Source organism: Lolium rigidum, chromosome 2 (assembly GCF_022539505.1).
Source record: "Lolium rigidum isolate FL_2022 chromosome 2, APGP_CSIRO_Lrig_0.1, whole genome shotgun sequence".
Lineage (NCBI taxonomy): Eukaryota > Viridiplantae > Streptophyta > Magnoliopsida > Poales > Poaceae > Lolium > Lolium rigidum.
The window spans coordinates 50,814,001-50,828,325 of NC_061509.1; the positions used below are offsets into that span (position 1 = coordinate 50,814,001).

General features: G+C 46.1%; 1 protein-coding gene and 3 non-coding genes across 4 annotated transcripts; 1 reads left to right on the top strand and 3 right to left on the bottom strand.

Moving 5' to 3' along the window:
• Positions 1-357: 357 nt before the first annotated feature.
• Positions 358-576, bottom strand: LOC124693943. The gene has a single exon (XR_007000382.1). It is a non-coding gene; the product is annotated as a small nucleolar RNA U3 (small nucleolar RNA).
• Positions 577-5,186: 4,610 nt separating this feature from the next.
• On the bottom strand, positions 5,187-5,405 carry LOC124693946. The gene has a single exon (XR_007000385.1). It is a non-coding gene; the product is annotated as a small nucleolar RNA U3 (small nucleolar RNA).
• Positions 5,406-8,642: 3,237 nt separating this feature from the next.
• On the top strand, positions 8,643-11,205 carry LOC124689719 (pentatricopeptide repeat-containing protein At1g71060, mitochondrial-like). Its single transcript, XM_047223203.1, has 2 exons — positions 8,643-10,466; positions 10,924-11,205. Exon 1 carries the CDS (start codon positions 8,643-8,645, stop codon positions 10,323-10,325), a length of 1,683 nt encoding a protein of 560 aa, XP_047079159.1. The 3' UTR covers positions 10,326-10,466; positions 10,924-11,205.
• Positions 11,206-13,157: 1,952 nt separating this feature from the next.
• On the bottom strand, positions 13,158-13,374 carry LOC124693947. The gene has a single exon (XR_007000386.1). It is a non-coding gene; the product is annotated as a small nucleolar RNA U3 (small nucleolar RNA).
• Between the last annotated feature and the right edge of the window lie 951 nt (positions 13,375-14,325).

The following is a 14,325-nucleotide window of genomic DNA, read 5'->3' on the forward strand; positions in this document are numbered from 1 at the left end:
GAAAAGTAAGAATGTGATGTTTATATATTTCTTTCCAAATGAAACATCTAAGAGTCTTATATAAAACTAAAATTTGTTGCGATGCAAATGCATCTTGGGCATTGCTTTTATGTCAGAACACCAACAGTACAATAGGTTAAAAGTGTTTGTTTATAATGTATCAAACAAACCTTGCTAAGTGGCAAGTGCATTTATAATTGTTGATAGAATAGACATTGCTCATTCATGTAAGTAGTTGGATTGGCGGCACTGAATCGTTAATTATGTCTTCAAAGTGTGAGCTCTCTGTAAAACACTAGACGGTGGAATAGAAGCAAAAGGATAGTCTGAAGCTTAGGACATGGCAAAAAATATTTAGACCTGTCAGACAACCTGTGAGCCACCCTGGTCAGCAGAGCTGAGCAGGAACGATCATCTACAGCCATAGATCAACACCAACCGGTGTAATCTGAGCCGTTAATCACGCTCTGGCCCACAGGTCAGACTTCATCAACCAGGCTTAAGTGCTTGCCTCCTTATTAGTCAAGGATGCAACGGTACGATCCTATAGAACAGATCCTGTTCAAGTAAGGTCGTGCTAGTAGATTGCGGAGTCCGCTATTTAAGCTGGTGAAATAAGGCGTAAACTTCCGAGGTGGTACTATCTTCTTCACTAGTTGCTCACTTGCTGGTGCGGAGTGGCGCCCGCGGGGCGCTGGCCTTCCGTATTTTGCTCCGTCAGCTACCATACTGTTGGGCCGGGGGTCCTCTTTCTAGGTAGAAGCCCAAGAATTTATGGAAGGATTCTGTCGTGATTCATTGACCATGTTTTTGCCTTCCGTATGAGTGATCCCTTGCCTTTTTTTTTCCTCCGATGATGATCTCTCGACCAGCACATTAAACTCATGAGCCATTCTACAAAAAACCAGTCATTTGCTCTTTTCTAGAGTGAAATTGTAACTTCGTTGTTCGTTGTAAGCCATGCCACCGGAGAAAGAGTACGAAGGAGGTATGATAACTAACTAATCTATGCAAAGCATATCGCACTAATCCGACTTATTTGTGTCTGTTACAGAAGTTGGACGATCTCTAATCTTTACTATTAAATTGGAGTTGGTCGTTTAACACTCAACGCGTTTGATGGTCGTCATTGGGAGCATCTGGCCCGTCCGATCTTTTCATTGTCTATCCTACCGTCCGCAAAAACAAAATCGAGATGTGATCAGCTTTTTCCTATTTACACAATGTGTCTTTAAAAAAAAAAATCATGTGATCCCATTATTTCCGCTAACCAAATTCTTTTTTTCCTAATAAAGGAGCAATATCACATCATTCCTCCCCGCTCGTATGTTTCCTTTTTACACAAGATGCATGTATTCAAATAAAAATTGGCATGTGACTCCCTTGTTTCAGCTAACCAAATTATTATTTCCTAATAAAGGGAGCGAGATCCCATCCTTTCCACCGCTCGTCTCTTTCCTTTTTACACAAGGTGCATGCCTTCACATAAATGGGATGTGATCCCTTGTTTCCGCTGAAAAAATTATTGCCAAATAAAGGGAGCGAGATCCCGTCCATCCTCCCTACTCATCTCTTCTCACGCCAAACAAAAAAATCCTGCAAGTACGATCGTTGTACAAAAGGATCTTTCTTAATCGGCGCAAACAATTTGTAAAATGCAACGTTTTTGTGATGGTGCAGCCGCGACAGCCTTCGCAACCTTAGAATTGATTGCATTAATGATAAGAAATGTATCTAAGATCATCTCAGTTGGCATGAATGAAGAGGACCTGAAAATATTGATGATTCCAATGATGTCTCCAGTCATGGAAATTGGCGACATTTCAGCGAATAGTTTTCTTTTCCAAAATGGGGTGTACCCCGGCCTCTGCATCGGTTGATGCACACAACGTTTTATTAAGAAGCTGAATATTTAAAAGTTTAAAATTGAAGGATCAACGAGTCGATATAAAAATCAACCATCGAAAAAAGAAAAAACTTCTAAGCAAACTAGGCATCATCTAATCTCTTAATAGGCCGTCAAGTAGCCTGATAGAAAATATCCTGGGTAACCATTTGTTGTTTAATAACTTTGTAATAGATACTAGATGATCACTGATTGATAAGGTTCACAATTCTTACGACACTAACTTGAAGAATATACTTTTTTCTATCTATACATGATGGTAGGGTGGTCATATCCACTGTATTAGCAGCAACCAGTTTGGTCATTGGTGTGTCCTGAATTTTTTTATTTTTCTGTTCACTGAACATGTACAGGTATATTGTCGACATTCGTTTCATACATGGATTTCCTCGGCTCTTGCATTTCTACCAGACAAATTATCCGTTATAAAAGGATGTGGAAATCTATATGAGAACAAGGACACCCTAAATATATTCACAAGTAAAAGACATATATTTCGTTTATATACTTAAACATAAGTGACATAAAATTGAGGTCGCAATCAGCAAAAACTGCATAAGCATGAGTATGCAATTTTCATGTGCATTATTTTAAATGTGTAGAGAGGACAAAAGTTTGAAAAGCGGGAGGTAGTCATTAGGAGCAAGGAGATGTCGGGTGATGATGGTAACTTTATTGGACCGTAGCAACGCACGGGCATTCAACTAGTTACTGTCGTTGTTGACTTGTTGTGGAGCAAATCTTCCTGTCTTATGAGCCGTCCGACTCCGACGTATCCCTGCAATCCATAGTTTATTTGGTACCTTGCTATAAAATTATGAAACCTGAAGAATTAAAGTAGCAGGATTTTTTTTTGTTTTGCTTCTGCGTAGTTATTAAAGCTTCAAGCTTGTACATAGTTTCAGAGACCCACCTACGGATTTGCTCCTGCATTAGGTTCAGAGAATTGGGCTCTTCTGCCTCGCTTTGGTTTCATTCGATGCATTCATATACTATGAAGTGCAGAAAGATTAGAGACAAGTCAGACATAAGAAAACTTTGTGTATAATTCAGTTGCGCGTCTTGTTACAGAAGGCACTCTTATTTTACAAAGCTTGAGACCAGACTTTGCATTGTTTTCGAGTTGAATCTATAGCTAGACTAGAATGGCATGCAGGCAAGTTAGGCTAAAATACTGACGAGCCTGTTCTTTCTCTTTTGCAGACTGATCTGCGACAAGGCTCTCAAGGAGCTCAAGGCCAAAGCTGCGCAGAAGGGCGCCCTCGGAGGCGCCGGCTTCAAGAAGAGCAGCAAAAAATGATCTTGCTACTGCTAGTGTTGTCTCTCTACTTCATTTTAAAAAAATCTGAAGAAAAAGGTTGGAGAAAACTGCTTTAGGGTATATAGGTTTTAGTGGTTGGGATCCCGTTTTCCATGAAGAATTGAGTTTTTGTCAGTAAGCTATAAATTTAACTGTGGATATTCTATTGCCATCTCTTTTTTAAACATAAGGCTCGAGAGCCCAGCTTTAAATTAATAAAGCCATCAACCGGCTAGGATACAATGGTGCTGATTACACAAACTTGAACAAGGTAAAAGAAAGAGGCAAAGCCCTAGAGGAACTACAGAGAATTCCACTCGGCACCGCCACCAAAGAGCCCACAAGTACAAGCTACGGAGAACTGCCGCGGACGGAAAGAGACGTGCCAAGCCAAGAGGAGAAGCACCAGCGTCAAAGATGAAGATCCGGCTCCGAGACCGCCTCGCCTTGCTGCCGCCGAAGGAGGGACCCTTCCCATCTCATCGGCCAACACAGAACATAGAGGTGGTTGAGCGCCCAAAAAAGCCTTGAACTTGCTGACTGCCGCCACAGGCCTCACCAAAGACACACGCAAACCGCACCACCGTCATTGTCACCACACCGATAGCCCTCTGTCCCCTCAACCCAAAGCGGCGCCTCCAAGGAGGAGAACGACGCATTGCGCCATCGTCGCCCGGCCGTAGCCTGAGTTTTCACCCGGGAAGAAGAGGAAAAGGGGAGGGTTACCTCACCAGCCCTTCAAGAAGGAGAACGGCGATAGAATCGTCGGCTGCCGATGTGGGCGGCACCGAGCCGGCCAAGAGTTTCCCCGGCAGCTCCCCACCAAACTCGCACGGACGCAGAGCGGGCGGTCCGAGGACCAACCATGCCGTATACGGCGCGGAGAGATCGGAAAGTGGAGACGCCAACGAACGAGACGAAGAACGCGCCGGAGCACGACCACGCCGCACCCGGCCACCCACCGACTCCTCACCGTCCACACGGCCAAGAAGATCGGCCGGCACCGCGAACGCCACCCGCCTTCCGGTCGACGTCGCCACCCACCGTCCGGGGCCGCCGCCCGGCGTCCAAACTCCGCCCGCCGCAGATCCGAGGGAGCCCGGAGGACCACATAGCAAGGGATCCGCCTCCATGAGCGCTCGTCGGCCAGCGAGCACCACCACGGACTCGGAAGTGGCCGGAGCGGCACACCGCAGCCCCATGGCTGCACTGTGGCACTAGATCCGGGGATTTGGTGGGCTCGGCCGGGCCCGGGCCCTGCCACGGCCCGCGCGCGAGGCGGCCGCCCGGCCGCGCTGCCCGTCCGGCTCCACTCACGGGTCGTAGCGCCGCCGCCCGACCGCCGGCGTCGTGGACGCCCGCCCCTCGCGCCGCGCCGCCCGCCTCCATCGGACCGCATCGGGCCGAGCTCGCGCCGCCCGCCGTGGCGAAGCTTCCGCGGAAGCCGCCGCCGCCCGAGCACGCACATCCCGCGAGCCGCCGCGCCGCCGTCGAACGGCCCGCGCCGCCACGCCCCCGCCCGGCGCCGCGCCTCCCTCGCCGATGCCGCCCGCGCCGCCATCACCGCGAGGAGGAGAGAGGCGCCCCGCCGCCGCCGACCGAGCTTCGCCCGGTGGCGCCTCCTGGCGGCGGCGAGGCGGGGGAGAGGAGGACGGAGCTGGCGGCGGCGGCGGACTAGGGTTTCGCCCTGGGACTCGCGGGAGCCCAGGACGAAACGGCTTTACTTCCGATGTGAATTCGTCCCTGCGTGAGTATTGCCATCTCTTTCCATATGATCTTTCTTTGCCTACATCTGGTCTGAGCCAGACTTCTGCAAAGGCTATGCATGGACTGGTCGTAAAAAGATTCATCAGCCTGTAGTTAGTCTGTTATGTCCATCGTTAATTATGTCTTCAAAGTGTGAGCTCTCTCTAAAACACAAGATTGTGGAATGGGAACAAAAGGATAGTCTGAAACTTAGGACATAGCAAAAAATATTATGACCTGTCAGACAACCTGTGGGCCACCCTAACCAGCAGAGCTGAACAGGAACGATCATCTACAGCCATAGACCAACACCGACGGGTGTAATCTGAGCCGTTAATCACGCTCTGGCCCACAGGTCAGACTTCATCAACCAGGCTTAAGTGCTTGCCTCCTTATTAGTCAAGGATGCAACGGTACGATCCTATAGAACAGATCCTGTTCAAGTAAGGTCGTGCTTGTAGCTTGTGGTGTCCGCTATTTAAGCTGGTCTAATCATCCGTAAACTTCCGAGGTGGTACTATTCTTTCACTATGTGTTAGTGCGCAGTGGCGCCCGCTAGGCGCTGGCCTTCCGTATTTAGCTCCATCAACTACCATCCTGTTGGGCCGGGTATCCTCTTTCTAAGTAGAAGCCCAAGAATTTATGAAAGAATTCTGTCCTGTGTGTGATTGAGTGACCATCTATTTTCCTTCCTTATGAGTGCTATGATTCTTCGGCTTTCCTCCCATGATGATCTCTCGACTAGCACATTAAACTTTAAAAGCAGTCATTCGCTTTTTTCTCGACTGAAATTCTAACTTTCTTTTTTGAGACAGAGAAACACGAACTTCTAAGACATATTTTTTTTTGAACCGGATGAATTTAGATGGAATCTTCATGTAGATGGCACTTTCTCAGTCAAATCTTTATACAATGCGATTCTTCATTCTGATATACCGGTCGATAATAACAAGAAAATCTGGAAGATGAAAATACCATTAAAAATTAAAATTTTTGGATGGTATCTTCGTCGCGGAGTTATTCTTACCAAAGATAATCTTGTCAAGCGGAATTGGCATGGAAATTCTAGGTGTGTTTTTTGTCACCAAGACGAAAATATTAAACACCTTTTTTTTCAGTGCCACTTTGCGAGATCTATTTGGTCAGTCATCCAAGTAGCATCTACCCTGTATCCCCCTACTAGTGTAGCCAATGTCTTTGGCAACTGGCTTCACGGTATCGATTCAAGGTTTAAGTTGCTTCTTAGGGTGGGGCGCTAGCGATTATCACAGGCACTACGGCTAAGTAGAAATGACAAGATTTTTAATGACAAAAATTGTTCTTTGTTGCAGGTCATCTACGGATGTACAGGTATTCTCCGTTTGTGGTTACCTCTTCAGCGGATGGAGAACCAAGACCTATTTACGGAGGTCTGTACACGGTTGGAGGCTACGGCGAGGGATACTTTTTCCCAACATGGGTGGCAGCATAGTCTACGGATTGCAGCACCACCCACACCTTAGGCGTTATATAATTCATCGCTCCGATATGTATTCCGCCTAGTTTCATATACTTTGAATCCAGACACTTTAAACGGCTGTGTGCATCCTGGTTATGCAGAGGCTGGATGTAATTGCTTCCACAAAAGTAATAAAGCATCCTTTATCGAAAAAAAATATATTACCCCCATCCCAAAGTTTAATGCTTATATTTAAAAAAAATATCAAATCAAGTAAAGTTTGACCAAACTTTTAGAAAAATCTATAAAAATATATTATATTTTGTAGATACTATGCGAAAATATATTTTATTATCTATTTAATGATATTAATTTGGTATTTTCCATGTTAATGGTTTTGGTAAAGCTTAGCCAAACTTGACATAGTTGGACTTTCTAAAAATAATATAAGCCTTAAGCTTTGGGATGGAGGTAGCAGAAGTATAAAAGATACATTGTCAGATGCACTCAAGGCGGTGCTCCTAGTAGCCACAGAGTGCCTTCCATTGTTGATACTTCCATTGTTGATACGCCTAATTTTGTTCGATTTCATGGAAAATCCATGTGGCCGACAAGCCATATCTCCATCCATCGACACCATCAACATCAAAAGCGACTCCACTCTCCCTCCAGCACCATGGGAAATCGACTCCTTTCGTCACGTAGAGAGTAGCGCAGAGACCTCAGGCGTCACTCCTCGCCTGTGCCATTCTCCAGGAAGAAGGTGTGGTGTGCCCACTTCGTAGGGCGCTCCTCCTGCACACGCACGGCCCTGGAGGACCGCCACCCAACGAGCAAAACCTGGTCGTGGACGGCGGCGCCGCTCACCTCATTCCACGTCGACGAGCGGAAGTCGGCCTCAAACACAATGATCACCGCGTCTATCTCGCCTCCCGTCCTCATCCACATTGGCTATACAATAAGAGCCTTGCTTTCTCTGAATTCAGGGCATCTCCAACGGGACGACGCATTTCGGACGCCTAAATTGTCCGCGCGTGTCCGTTTGCCTGGCCCCGCGGACGCCGAAATGGTCGCTAGGTGTAAATTGTTCGTTTGCGTCGGGAGGCTACCCCAGAGGTCCGATGCATTTTGGAGAAACTTGCATGAACCCCTTCCTAAATTGCTTGCACGACTACGAAGTAGAATCGATATATTGTTTGATCATGCCATGTAAAGTCGAATCGAACAAGTTCAAACAAATTAAACATACAAATTGCAAGAACAAACGCGAGAACAAACAAATTTTAAACTAGCTACTTCTTGTACTTCTTGTTAGAAAAGACCCCGCCTCGTCATCCTCACGGACGCAGTTCCTGGTTCTGTTTTAGCTTTTTTGTGAGTTTTGGATCTATGTTGGGAGGATGGCATTGGGCTCCCTAGGGCGGGCCCGGTGTTGGCCGGCAATACTTCTTCTCGTGGTGGGTATCAAAGGCTATCAGAAGTAGGGTTGTCAGAGACTCCAACAATTTGGCATGTGTTCATGGCTTGGCTTCGGATGCGGATGATGCTATGCAAGCTTCTCCATCTTGTGGTGGGGCCTCTCTTAAATGTGATGATGATTCCCAACGTTTCTTCAACATTCCAAGTGGAGATCTTGTGAGCAACTCGTGGCGAAGCTCCCATCTTCTCGAAGCCAACTGGTGTTGTCCCCGACACCGGTGAAGATGGTCATGATTCGATTCCCATTTTCTTCGGTAGCGGCGGAGGACCTGATTGCATTTTCGAGGATCTTTGCAGAGTATTCTATGTAGAAGTTATGGAATACTTTTAAATAGTTTCATTTTCTCTTGTCCGTTGCACCCGTCGTTGTTAATTAGTGGTATTCATGCCCTTCGGGGGCCTCTCCATGTTCAAATAAAAAAGGAAATACTGTACTATATTAAAGCATGTGCTAGATATATTTTCATGTTTAATTTCACGCAACTTCTTATCCGAGAAAATAACACGAGCACATATATCCGAGAAAAATATACAGCTCGTTAATTATATCCTGGTAGTGAAGCCTGTATATTTTTCAGGATGTTTCGAGATTGAAAATTTAAGTTTTTGATTTTCAAAAAGAAAACCTAGGTCTAACTTTTTGTTTTTGTACCGCCTGACCTGCCACCGCCGCTCAGTTGGTAGATCATTTCTTCTCTCCTCTCCTCACAGGTCACACCGCTCCGAAATCGTTCTCCACAAAAACAAGCCCGCCACCAAGCTTCACTACCAGGATGCGCTCCCTCCGCCGCACAGCCGCCCACCTGCTCTGCCACGCGAGGACTGTCCCCGCCAATGAAGCCCGCATGGCGTTCGACCAAATGCTTCTTCCGCCTACCACCGTCCTGTGTCGCCCGCCGCGCGTGCACGCCGGCCACATGCTCGACGGAATGCGCGGCTCGTGGTTCTGCACCCAGGCGGGATCTGCCGGCACCCACGAGCTCGCCATGGACCAGCAGTTCACGGTGGTCCCTGGCTCCGACGGCTCCGAGGCGGCAGAGAGGGTCTGCCGCGTCGCCGTGGACCAGCAGTTCACGGTGGTCCCGGGCTCTGACCTCTCCGAGGTGGCAGAGAGGGTGTGCCGCGTTCTCTCCACCCAGCCGGAACCGACGGTGGCGCCGGCTCTTGACGCGCTTGGGGTGCCCATGTCGCGGGAACTGGTGGCAGAGGTGCTCAAGAACCTGAGCAACGCCGGCGTGCTAGCCCTCACCTTCTTCCGGTGGGCCGAGAGGCAGGAAGGCTTCGTGTACACAGCCGAGAGCTTCCACAACCTGATTGAAGCGCTCGGCAAGATAAAGCAGTTCAGGCTGGTGTGGAGCCTGGTCGAGGCTATGCGGTGCCGCGGCTTGCTTTCCAAGGACACATTCAGGCTCATCGTCAGGAGGTATGCCCGGGCAAGGAAGGTCAAGGAAGCCGTCGAGACGTTCGAGAAGATGGGCGGTTTTGGGCTGAAAACAGAATTGTCAGATTACAACTGGCTGATCGATGTGCTGAGCAAATCCAAGCAAGTCAGGAAGGCGAATGCCATCTTTAAGGACATGAAGAGGGATGGAAAGTTTGTGCCTGATCTGAAGACCTACACTATCCTCATGGAAGGCTGGGGCCATGAGAAGGACTTGTTGATGCTCAAGTCGGTGTACCAAGAAATGCTGGATGCAGGCATTAAGCCTGATGTCGTGGCGTACGGGATGCTCATTAGTGCCTTTTGCAAGTCCGCCAAATGTGACGAGGCAATCAAGGTGTTCCATGAGATGGAAGCCACTGGTGTCATGCCAAGCCCTCATGTGTACTGCATGCTTATCAACGGGCTTGGTTCAGAGGAGAGGCTGGATGAAGCTTTGAAGTTTTTCGAGCTTTCTAAGTCCAGCGGGTTTCCCATGGAGGTACCTACATGCAATGCAGTTGTTGGGGCTTACTGCAGATCCTCAAAGTTTGAGCATGCCTTTGGGATGGTTGATGAGATGAGAAAGAGTGGAATTGGACCAAATTCCCGGACTTATGATATTATTCTGCAGTATCTTATAAAATCTCAGAAGATAGACGAGGCTTATAATGTTTTCCAGGAAATGGGCAGGAGTGGCTGTGAACCTCAGATCAACACATATACAATAATGGTTGGTATGTTCTGCAGTAATGAAAGGGTTGATATGGCCTTGAAGGTGTGGAACCAAATGAAGGAGAAGGGTGTTCTCCCATGTATGCACATGTTTTCCGCGTTGATCAACGGGTTATGCTTTGAGAACAGGCTGGAAGAAGCCTGCATCTATTTCCAGGAGATGTTGGACAAAGGAATTAGGCCACCTGCTCAGCTTTTCAGTAATTTGAAGCAAGCTCTTATTGAGGGAGGAAGGATTAGTTTGGCACAAGAGATGGCTTTCAAGTTGGATACATTACGGAAGACACCTTTGCGTCCTTGAGGAAACATGCAAATGATGTAAGGCAACAGCTTGACAGCAATAGCTCGACTCTCTAAATCATTTTCTCCACAATGTGAGATCCTCCAGTTTTGTGATGAACATGTGTCCGCCAGGTTGACAACCTCAAATGAAGCAAATTTGGTCAGTCTAGCTAATCGAGCAACTTAGTGTTTGCTATCTTATGTAATCTTTACATGGTGTTTCCAAATTTTCCGACACTTATTATGGATCGGAGGGAGTAGCTTTTCATAGGATTCTGCTGTTGTGCTTGTGTGTGCATTTCTCAGTGCGTATAGCTGCGGATAATTCTTTGTTGTTTGTCGAATTTTACCTGATCAGGGAGTATATGTCAAACTTTCATACTAGATTGATTTTTTTTTATATTTTGATATCTATACGAGTTAATTTTGCTATATCAAGTCTGCACGTTCTACAGAACATAGGAATACTTCTGGTTGCATTCAATTAAAATTTCAAAAGTTCTTTTTTGTATTTGAGCTGCTCCCATTGACGTCCATATGATGTTTTGTTCCTTTTTGTGTTTAAGCTACTCCCTTTTGTTGCTCCATTCTGATTAACTTGACAATTTTGTGTACAGTTTGTTCAGAAGCTTCAGAATAAGTCATTTACTAACGAGGAGTTGCAAGTGATGCAAGACATCGCTGAAGAATTCACACTCCTTTTAACATCAAGGCAATCAAATTGAAGATAGCTGGTGTACTTTAAAATAAAATGCATATTTTAGTGAACTTCCAGATTATGTCACCCATCCTTTTTATTATAAAGGCTGATGGAAAAAGGTTAGATCCCACATGGCTGGTGGCACTGATCATAATTTGAGGCATGCTGACTTGGGGCTTAAAACTCCGGGCCTGGAAAAAGCAAGGACTGAGTCAGTTAGCACCTTGAATGGTAAAATAGTAAAGAAGGCACCTCCTTATTCTGAGCCATACTCAGAGCAACGAGTGAGAAGTCTGCTGAAGAAGATAGTATTGGTTTGTATAATCAAGCAAGATAAATAGGAGAGTTTGCACAGTCGATTGAAGATAGGCAGCAAATGCCAGAGAAGATGGCAGTCAATATGCGGCCTCCCTATGTTAAGCCAAACACTAACATGAAATCTGAAAAATCAAGCTGCAAATGGTACAGGCATGATGATGCACTTCAGCCTGTTTCTGTCGGAAGTAAACTCACAAAGATACTGGCATATAGTTATCCGGACGATGAAGTGACTAATACTGAAAGATGGCAAACCAAACACCTGGTGGCCAAACAAGACACTCAAGCAACAGGAATGGTTGCCCTGACTACTACGAACAATGAAAACAGTCAGGTAGGCAAAACAGATGAGCAAGCGGCAGTGACTACCAAACAGAGGAAGATCAGATGGATAATGCAATTGATTTCAGCAATGAGCACCTATTTTGCATCAGAATCACAGGAGCAGGAGTTCTCATCCCCGTGAAGGAGGCCATGACGACGAGGAAAGGCTCATGGATAAGCTTCTGAGGCAAGGGCATAGACAGTGAGGAGCACAAGACAGGGACAGAATCGTGGACACCTCAAGCTCGAACCGATCAACGTGCTGATGGCAATGGTGAACGATCAAACAGAGATGGAGCGCTCAATCCTTCCGAAATAGCCATATGGCTGCGCACAGAATCTGAATCCCCGGTTGCGAAGCTGAAGACTCCTGCTCCTGCCCGGTTCATCTCACTGCAGAATATCAATATTATCGTCGCCGTCAACATCAACGAGAGCTTGTTCATGCAGTTTGACAACTTTGTTTTTTTTTTATCACCACTCCATCTCATTGTCCACCGTGCTGCCGGAGAACCCTCTCAAGGCGCCCAAGGTGCAGAAGAAAGAGTACGACCATGTAGGTACTACTAAGTTACAAACATATACATGTGTGCTTAGCACGTTCTCAGTTCTCACTGCTTTCGTTGTTGATCATATATGATATAAGTACATAGAGATTAGAGACAAGTCAGACATAAAAATCGTCGGTATACTTTAGTTAAACCCTTTAACACGAACTCTGAAACATGAAATTAATAATCTTAGAAGAGACCTTGCCTTGTTTCTGAATATTGACATAGTAGTTCAAACTAATCACATACAAGAAAGTAAGTTGCAGCACTGATGAGCCTGTGTTTCTCTCTTGTTTGCAGAGTGATATGGAGAACAAAGAGAATGAGAAGGATCTCAAGGAGCCAAGGCCAAAGCTGCACAGGGCACTCTCAGAGAAAGAGCGGCAAAAAATGATCTTCCGCAACAACTTATCTTTTTTACTTAGTTAGAAGCTTCTGAAGAAAACGGCTGGAGAAAACTTGCGTATTTAGGGTAGTTGCAAGTCTTCTTTTCTGTGAGGAATGAGTTCCTGACACTAGGCTACAAATTTATGTGATGATTTTCTATTGCCATCTTTTTTCATACATATGGTTTTCTTTTCTCGTCTGACAATTGCAACAGGCTGAGACGTGGAAAGTAATGAGCATACATGGTAACTTGTGTTTGGGTCTGGGATTGATAAATCTCGTGGGTCTGAATGTGCAAAAAAGAGGTTGATTTTCAGGGTCCCTGTTTTTAATTAAAAGCCTACTACAAAACCAGGGATTGAGGAAGGTAAAAAATTTATGAGGACATATCAGAACACCGACAGTGCAGCACGTTCAGAAGTGTTGGTCTGAAGTTAAAAACAAAAGTGGGATACATTCTGTAAACCTTGCAATAAATGGGGCTAACCGAGCACATTCATGTAAAATAGTCAGGCTGGGAACATGAAGATCGGCAGCTGTTTTGGAGTGAGCAGCAGAAAAAAATTAGTTGTACCTGTCAGACAACCTGTGAGCCACCCTGGTCAGCAAGCTGAACAGGAACGATCCTCTACAGCCGTGGAACACACCATCAGGTGTAATCTGAGCGGTTAATCACGCTCTGGCCCACAGGTCAGACTTCATCAACCAGGTTTAAGTGCTTGCCTCCTTATTAGTCAAGGATGCAACGGTACGATCCTATAGAACAGATCCTGTTCAAGTAAGGTCGTGCTATACAGCTGCAGGGTCTGCTATTTAAGCTGGTGCAATCCTCCGTAAACTTCCGAGGTGGTACTATCTTTCACTAGGTGTTGCTGCCGTCTGTCCACACTGGCCCTGTGCCACTGCGTTGCGTGATTTTGCTCCGGTGCATCAGCTGCACTTCGTATTGGGCCGGCCCCTTAACGCTAAATAGAAAAGCCCACCTTTTCCAGAACCATCGTTATGACCATTAGTCTACTTTCCGAAATCACTCTGTGCTGCCATCTCCAACAAGCAAAACTATGTGAAATTGTACTTCTACCGCACACAAGACAATGTACGTCAGTTTTTTTTCAAAAGGTGTTTTGTGCTGTTCTGTTGGTAAATATAAAAATAAAATAACAATGTTTCTCGCAACAGGCAAACTTCAACAAATTACCAGATTTTAATTGGAAGATAAATTTTAGGGATTATACCCTATTTAATACCTAAAACATTTCATTCGTTCATTGCAAAGACAAAAAACAGTTTGGACGTCACGCACTGAGCAATTTGAACCTTTTTTTTCTGAATTTGGGCTTTATATATCAGGAAGACAGAGTTTGGTTACATTCACGGTTGATCAGCCCCTCCACACAGGGTGGAGATAACCCAATCAACACATGATGATCCTCTCCACGCCCAAACCTGGCTAGCTCATGCGCGAACGTGACTTTGTTCGCTGACCGATTAACTTTTCAGAAAACTGACGCCCGCAAAGAACTGAGAATATTTTGAGCTCCCTGATTGTGCTACTGATAGCAGATCTTGGGCTTGTTTCTCTATTTACTTCAGCAATCAGAGTTGCACAGTCACTCTCCAGTCTCCACCTTCAACGCCACAGCATAGTTTGGAGTGATCAGTCTGTTTCAGCATAGTTTGGAGCGGTCCGTCCCGATGAGAAAGATTCCCACATCTCCATCCCTGAGCACCGCACCCAA

Coding starts and splice junctions, on each gene's coding strand:
- LOC124689719 (XM_047223203.1), top strand. CDS start 8,643: ATGCGCTCCCTCCGCCGCACAGCCGCCCACCTGCTCTGCCACGCGAGG.